An 8,141-nucleotide genomic window follows, 5' to 3' on the forward strand; every position below is an offset into this window, starting at 1 on the left:
TCAAACCATTCAGTGACCCCTCATGCCCTGTGTATGGGGGCATTGTAATCTTGGAAGAGACCAGTCCCATCAGGATTGAAATGTTTCATCAAAGGATAAAGGTGATCACTCAGAATAACTTGTATTGATTTACAGTGACCCTTCCCTCTAAGGGGACAAGTGGGCACAAACCATGCCAGGAAAATGCCCCCCACAGCATTACAAAGTCACTGGACCCACTCACTGTAGGGGTCAAGCATTCAGCCCTGTACTGTTCTCTTGGTGTATGCCATATGCTCTCACCCATTTGTGGAGAATATGGAGAAGGAGAACAAGTGCCTATGGTTTTTTTTTGCTCCACAGAACTCTCAAATGTGAAGAGTTGCTCTTCTGTTTTTCCTTGCGTATCTCACTAATGCACGGACATCATGGTCATCGAATGTGCACTTTCGACCACAATTTCCGCCCCTATATACTGATGTCTTTCCTACAGATCGAAATGCAGATGTCACTTTAGTCACTGTTCCTGTTGAAACACTAGCCAGCTGAGCAGTCTTTGTGACTGAAGCTCCTGCCATCCGTGCCCCAATAATGAACCATCTTTCAAAGTCACTTAGATCTTTTCCTCTTTCCATCTTGATCCAAAATCGAGGTCATTTTCAAGCATTTTTATACATGCCACTGAGCATGATATGATGTTAATTGCTTAATTTTATCATGCAGTACACCTGTATGGAAGCATCTGCATTTGTTATGTTTCTCCACTCATTTATTGAGGTTTTCCTTTAATTTGTCACACGTCTGTATATATATGTCCATCTATCCATTATCTATAACAGTTTGTCCTGGGTAGGGTCGCAGGGGGTGCTGGAGCCTATCCCAATATGCATTGGGTGAGAGGCAGTAATACACTATGGACAGGCCACCAATCTATCACAGGGCACGTGCGTGTGTGTGTGTTTTTGTGTGTGTGTCTGGTGTCTGTGTGTGTGTGTATATATATATGTATATATATATAAAGGCGATCCTCTATAATCATATGGCTTTACATATTAGCACATGACTAACCTTGTCTAGGCCTGAACAGATTCGTAAGCAGATAATATCTAACCGCATGTGACACATAACAGATTTCAGTTTGTTGTTACTTAATCAACCAAAATAATAATTATGATCGGCTAATTGTTCAGACAGCAGAACACTTTCCTAATAAATGTGTACAAATCACTGGTTGTTAATGAGGAGGGGAAGAGGCACATGCTGGTTCGTAAACATGTACGAGTAATTGTTACACATAGTTCCAATCTGTGCTGATCATGTCACTCTGTATAATTAGCTCCCACGACTCCCTGTAAAGTAAATTCATTAAAAGGAGGCTTTTCCAGACATAGACACAGATGCTTCCTGTGAGGACCGACTTCGATGAGGAACTAAAACGAGCAGCCTCGAAGAACCCTGGGAGAGAGAGTTCCAGGTCAGACGTGCGGGCAAGATGAGAGCACGAGGAGCCAACGGAACAACCGTAGAGAGTAAGTATTATTTGCCAAGAACTTTGCTTCACAACAATGTCATTTGTTTGCAAATTCCATGAATTACATTTTTGTTATTTACAGGATCCTTTTTTTTAACACTTGGATAACTTTACTTCCAGATGTCAGTCAACAGTTGGACGACAACCAAAGCCACTTCCAACAGTTCCTCATTCTTGGGGGAGAGCTGGGGCTCAAATACTTCTACACGGAGCTCTCGGTTTTCCTCCTGGTGATCTACCTCCTCATAGTCATTGGTAACAGCGTGGTTTTCATTGCGGTGGTGCTGGAGACCAAGCTGCACACGCCCATGTACATTTTCCTCGGCAATCTCTCCGTAACAGACATCGTTATTACGACCAGCGTTCTCCCCAAGTTCATATCCGTGGGCTTCCTGAATGACATCGCCATTTCCTACTCGGGGTGCTTCCTGCAGCTGATCACTTATTTGGGATTTCAGGCCTCAGAGGGCGTTTTGCTCGCTGTCATGGCTTATGACCGCTACGTGGCCATTTGCAATCCTCTGCGCTACAACGATATCATCACTCCCCGGGTGTGTGCTCTGCTTGCGGTCTCTACTTGCATTACAGGAATTTTAATACCCCTTCCAATCGTAATCCTATCAGGAATGTTACCGTACTGTGGGAACCACATCATGTTCTGGTTTTGTGATTTCCCTCCTGTCATCGCACTGTCCTGTTCGGACACAACCCCCCTGCTCTTCCTAGCTCTCGCGAATGCTGTAGCGGTAATGGGCGTCACTGGAATTGTCATTATTTGGACATACAGTCGAATAATTTTCACAGTTTGTAAAATTAAATCTGAAGACGGCCGTAAAAAAGCCTTCTCCACCTGCTCCTCCCATCTCAGCATTGTAATCATGTTCTATTCTGCACACCTGTGCGTCTACATTAGTTCCACCGTAAGAAATGTTAATCCGAACGTTCTCATCTTGATCTCCATCATGAACTGTTTACTGACTCCGTTTGCGAACCCCATCATTTACAGCTTGAGAAACAAAGAGCTGAAGACCGCTATTCAAAAACACTTCAACATCAGACAGGTTTTCTCTCGTTTACATCCCCTGTAAATTCTCCAGTGAGTGTTTTCTTTGTTCTTTCATGTTTACATGCATGCTGTGAAACACATCTGGTCGTGTTTTATTTCATTTATGACATGTTTATTTTTATCACCATGTAGTAGTGTTTTCAGCTACGTATCATTATTGTTATTATTATTATTATTATTATTATTATTATTATTATTATTATTATTAATTGTTGTTGTTGTTCTTGTTTTTCTTGTTGTTCTTGCAGATGTACTGGAAAATGCAAAAACTGAAAAAAAAGCTAAAAAAGCTAGCCAGTCTTGATGACTAATATAGATCCTGGCTGTTGTTCACTGCATAGGTAGTGCTTATGGGGAGCTGGTATCTGAACTGCCTGGCTGAAATGACAATTTTGTTAATGGTGACACATCGGTGAAAAACTGGGAAAATCTACCAAGCCGAGCCAACATTTAAAGTCATGGATGGGACTGTAGTTTATTTATTGAGGCAGATATTGGGTGACTGCTCATGTTTTTTTCTTCTTCTTCTTCTTCTTCTTCTTCTTCTTCTTCTTTCGCAATCAAAGAGAGCGTCTCTGTATTTTTGGTCGAATACTGGGGAGGGCAATGCATTCTTTTTTTTCCCCAAAAAAACTATCCATAGCATGCAATTTTCTGTTACAATGCTTCACCCACTACTGGTACCGCATCACTTGTTCTCTGGCTTATCACTGGATTTTATTCCCAGTTGGAAATGGGACTTTTTAAATGCTTAAGACAAATGTTTCATTGTAGGAGACTTGACCTGGTTTTATTCTGATATGCCAGGGAACGTGCTTACTACCAATCAGTATGGTCGTCCATTAAAGTCATCATCAAATGGTAACTTCAGACTCCTGTTCAATCTATTTCCTTTGTGAACTGTTTAAACATCAGCTGTCCATAGATGACAAAGTGTTTCAATATCTTTCATATCTTCATAATATCTATTATTTCAATAATAATAATAATAATACATTAAAATACAGTGCCCTCCATAATGTTTGTGACAAAGACATTTTTTCTTGATTTGGCTTTTCACTGTGCAATTTTAGATTTGTAGTCAAACAATTCACACATGCTTAAAGTGCAGGTTCTTAGCTTTTATTAAACGGTATTTATATATATCTTGGTTTCACCATGTAGAACCTATATCACTTTTTGTACATAGCCCTTCATTTCGGGCACCATAATGTTTGGGACAAATAGCTCCACACATATTCCTGAATAGTCAGATGTGTTCAATTGCTTCCTTAATGCAAGTATAAGGACGCTTTCATTACAAAGCCTTCATTCCAGGCTGATGATTGTCTTTGGAGTCTGTTATTGGCATTTATCAACATGAAAGTGCAATAAAAACAAACAGCCAGAGACATAGGCCAAACCTTAGGCTTACTAAAATCTTTTGTTTGGAACATTATTTGTTTGGTGGAGGGAGTGTTTTGGTTTGGGCATGTATGGCTACCACAGGTACAGCCTCACTTGTCTTCATTGATGATGTAACTGCTGAAAGCAGCGGCAGAATTAATTCATAATTTTCCAAAAACATCTGCCTTGAGAATTTTGACCTTCAGATTTACTTTCTCACAGTCAATTTGTATCATTCTACTTCACTGTAGGTAGTTTGGCTGCATCCCAGCCCATATCGCCCTGCACTCCTAAACTTCATTCACAGATTTCACTTGGAGGAATCCCTGATGAGGCCCAGATGTGTCTGCGGTTATTTCTAAAAGTTATTTTAGTTTGCTCTGAATGATGTTGCTCTGAAAATATGGGGCCAGCAGGGGTTCAATATATTTGGGAAATGCTTGAATGAGAGTGGAGAGAGATGCCCTCTAAGCAACTGAGTCAAAAATGTATTTTAGCAAGCTCCCGGTTTTACAGATTTCTACAAGAACAGCAAAATGCAAAAGAAAATTGTGAAGGATCTCCATCCTTTAATTTATTTCTTTATTAAAAATAAAAATAGTGTTAAAGTAGAGCATCAAAGAGCAATGGTCTAAATGCCATTTTTAAATGCAATTTCAGAAAACAATGGGAAACAGGAAGAAATATGGGAAAGGTTAAAAGGAGAAGAATTATTAGATTTACAACTATATACCACTAAGTGAGTGAGTACTTTGTGCCATAAAATGTTAAACTTATTGCTTGTCCAGTCAACTAGTTTAATACAGATAATACAATTACCTGACAGATATTACAATTAACAACATAATGAGAAGTCTTTCCATTTTATGCCTCCTTAATTAATTTTACTATGTACTGTCTTACAAAATGTATTTGTATACAACAAATGTATTTGCATGCCAACCCTTGTTTCTTATTCTATTTTATTATTAATATTATTTTTATTCGTGCTATATTCTAACAGCGTGTAAGCTAGAACCTATGCATGAAAAGTGTTTTATTACTTCATTTATTTATTTATTTATTTATTTATTTATTTATTTATTATTATTATTATTATTATTATTATTATTATTATTATTAATATTATTGTTATTATTATTATTATTATTATTATTATTACAACAGATGAATATGGTGAAGAATAGTGCCTCAACAAAGATGTAGTAATAAAAATCATGGCTATTTACTCCATACATTGAACCCAGTGCACACCGGCACCTTGTATTTAATTAAGCATTTGGCCAGGCTATGCCACTGAGCAAGCCTGTGGAATGGTAAAAATGTGTTTGAACAAGTTGGGGGATACATTGCCATGAATTTAACTTAGTTGAACAGGTGAGGAGGACAGTATGCTGGTGCAGTGGGTAGCACTCACAGCAAGGAGGTCCTGGGTTCAAATCCCATCATGGGCCTTTCTGTGTGGAGTTTGCATGTTCTCCCCATGTCTGTGTGGGTTACCACTGGGTACTCTGGTTTCCTCCCACTTTCAGCAGCAGTAGTAACAGTAGCAGTAGCAGCAGTAGTAGTAGTAGTTGTAGCTGTAGCAGTAGCAGCAGGAGTAGTAGTAGTTGTTATTGCTGTTCTTGTAGAGTGCATATGTAATACCAGAGCGTGATTCATCTGTGTGGCTGCTAGTTCTACTCACACTCTCCAAAGGCCAAAGATAGTCTTATGTTTTATGCATTCACCAGCAGATATGGTGGCCGCATATATAAAAGGTCAGATATGGTGGCTATGTATAATGATGTGAAAAAGAACATCCTCTTTAATTCTGTGGTTTTACATATGAGGACATAACTTACCTCGTCTAAGCCTAATGAAGTCCAGACAGTAGATGGATCTAACCTTGTGTGACAAATAACACAGAACAGAATTATTCATTATTTAATCAACTAATTGTTCAGTGTCATGAACACTTTCCTAATAAATGTGTACAAATCCCCGACTGTACTGTTCATGAAACACTGGAAGCTAATGGGGGGGGCATATGGCTTTGTAAACATGCATGAGTACTTGTTACACATAGTTTTAATTGGTGCTTCGTGGGTGTCACCCTGCATAATTAGCTCCCATGACCCCCTCTAAAGTAAGTTTAATAAAGGGGGCTTTTCCAGTCATAGACACAGATGCTTCCTGTGAGGACCGACTTCGATGAGGAACTCTGTTAAAACGAGCAGCCTCACAGATCCCTCTGAGAGAAAGTTGCAGGTCAGACGAGCAGGCAAGATGAGAGCTCGAGGAGCTAACGGAACGACTGGGCAAACGCAAAGTAAGTGTTACTAACAGCACTTTAATTGGCTGGGTATTACAATCGTTTATATTTCTAGATTTAAAACAAAAAACAAAAACTGGGGGAGATATGTGGGCTATCATATCTATTGTGGTTGTTATTGTTCTTCTTCTCCTTCTTCTTCTTCTTCTTCTTCTTGTTATTATTATTATTATTATTATTATTATTATTATTATTATTATTAGTAGTAGTAGTATTTAAATTGTTATTATTTTGGGGCAAGCTCCATGGTTGCAAAAGACCTGCATTGTTTTGCTAGGATTATTAGTCTTCTTATTATTATTCTTCCGGTTCTTGCTACACTCTGCATTCTATTAGTCTTCCTTACATCCTTCCAGAATTTATACTATTATTTTTTAAATATTTTGTGTCATTTACAGAATTCTTTTTAAAACTTGGTTAACTTTACTTTTCAGATGCCAATCAACAGCTGGACTACAACCAAAGCCGCATCCAACAGTTCCTCATTGCAGGGGGAGAGCTGGGGCTCAAACACTTCTACACAGAGCTCTCTGTTCTCCTCCTGGTGGTCTACCTTCTAGTGCTCATTGGTAACTTTATGGTTTTCTTTGCGGTGGTGCTGGAGACCAAACTGCACACACCCATGTACATTTTCCTCAGCAGTCTCTCTCTAACAGATATCATCATCACAACCAGCGTTCTCCCCAAGATGATATCGGTGTGCCTACTGAATGATATTGCCATTTCTTTCTCCGGCTGCTTCTTGCAGCAGATCACCTATTTGACATTTCAGGCTACTGAGAGCATTTTGCTTCTTTTAATGTGCTATGACCGCTATGTGGCAATTTGCAATCCTCTACGCTACAATGATATCATCAATCCCCGGATGTGTGTTCTACTCTCAGTCTTTGCTTGCATTGTTGGATTTTTTGTGATGCTTCCACTTACAATGTATGCATCAAGGTTACCTTATTGTGGGAACCACCTCATGTTCTGGTTTTGTGATTTCCCTCCAGTTATCGCACTGTCCTGTTTGGACACAACAATCATGCTGTTCCCAGCTCTATCGATTGCTTTACTACTAACTGTGATTATTGCAATTGTCATTACTTGGACATACAGTAAAATCTTTTTTTCAATATTTAAAATTACTTCTGTAGATGGGCGTAAAAAGGCCTTCTCCACCTGCTCCTCACATCTCAGTATTGTAATCCTGTTCTGTTTTGCACATCTTTGTGTCTATATAAGTTCCACAGTAAGAAATGTTCATCCGAATGTTCTCATCTTGATCTCAATCTTCAACTGTTTACTGACTCCGTTTGCGAACCCCATCATTTACAGCTTGAGAAATAAAGAGTTAAAGACCGCTATTGTAAAACATTTCCACATCAATGAGGTTTTCATAAGTTTCTCTCGTTTACGTCCCCAGTAAATGTTTTTGTCAGTCTTATCTAGCTCAAGTTATGCTGTGACACATACAATATGGGCCCTTTGTGTTGAGTATCTGACTCTTTTTTTGTGAATATCCAACATTTTTGCTCTTTGGTGACCTTAATAATATAAATCTTTACACACTCATTGCAAAGGCCATGTTAATTTGTATCACCATTTAGCTACATTCAGCTACACATATAGCATTATTGTTATAATTATTATTATTATTATTATTATTATCATTATTAGTTGTTATTGTTGTTGTTGTTGTTGTTTTTGCTGCTGCCGTTGTTTTTACAGGAATAGTGAAAAACACAAAAATGGATAGCTCACCAATGTTAGATAACTAACTTTGATCCTGACAGTTATACACTGCATACAGTAAGTACTGCTCATGGGGAGCTTGTAGCTAAAACTGCGATGCTGTTAATGGTGATGCATCAGTGACATGA

The 8,141-nt window shown here is 38.7% G+C and overlaps 2 protein-coding genes across 2 annotated transcripts; both read left to right on the forward strand.

Annotated features, from left to right (window-relative positions):
* The first annotated feature begins 1,471 nt into the window (after positions 1-1,471).
* On the forward strand, positions 1,472-3,582 carry LOC135235723 (olfactory receptor 6K3-like). Its single transcript, XM_064301509.1, has 2 exons — positions 1,472-1,508; positions 1,631-3,582. The coding sequence occupies exons 1-2, from the start codon at positions 1,472-1,474 to the stop codon at positions 2,596-2,598; spliced, it is 1,005 nt and encodes a 334-aa protein (XP_064157579.1). The 3' UTR covers positions 2,599-3,582.
* Positions 3,583-6,131: 2,549 nt separating this feature from the next.
* Positions 6,132-7,805, forward strand: LOC135236350 (olfactory receptor 6N1-like). The gene is made up of 2 exons (XM_064302652.1): positions 6,132-6,273; positions 6,711-7,805. Exons 1-2 carry the CDS (start codon positions 6,156-6,158, stop codon positions 7,685-7,687), a joined length of 1,095 nt encoding a protein of 364 aa, XP_064158722.1. The 5' UTR covers positions 6,132-6,155; the 3' UTR covers positions 7,688-7,805.
* Positions 7,806-8,141: the final 336 nt, after the last annotated feature.

The sequence above is a fragment of the Anguilla rostrata genome, chromosome 12, assembly GCF_018555375.3.
Source record: "Anguilla rostrata isolate EN2019 chromosome 12, ASM1855537v3, whole genome shotgun sequence".
NCBI lineage: Eukaryota > Metazoa > Chordata > Actinopteri > Anguilliformes > Anguillidae > Anguilla > Anguilla rostrata.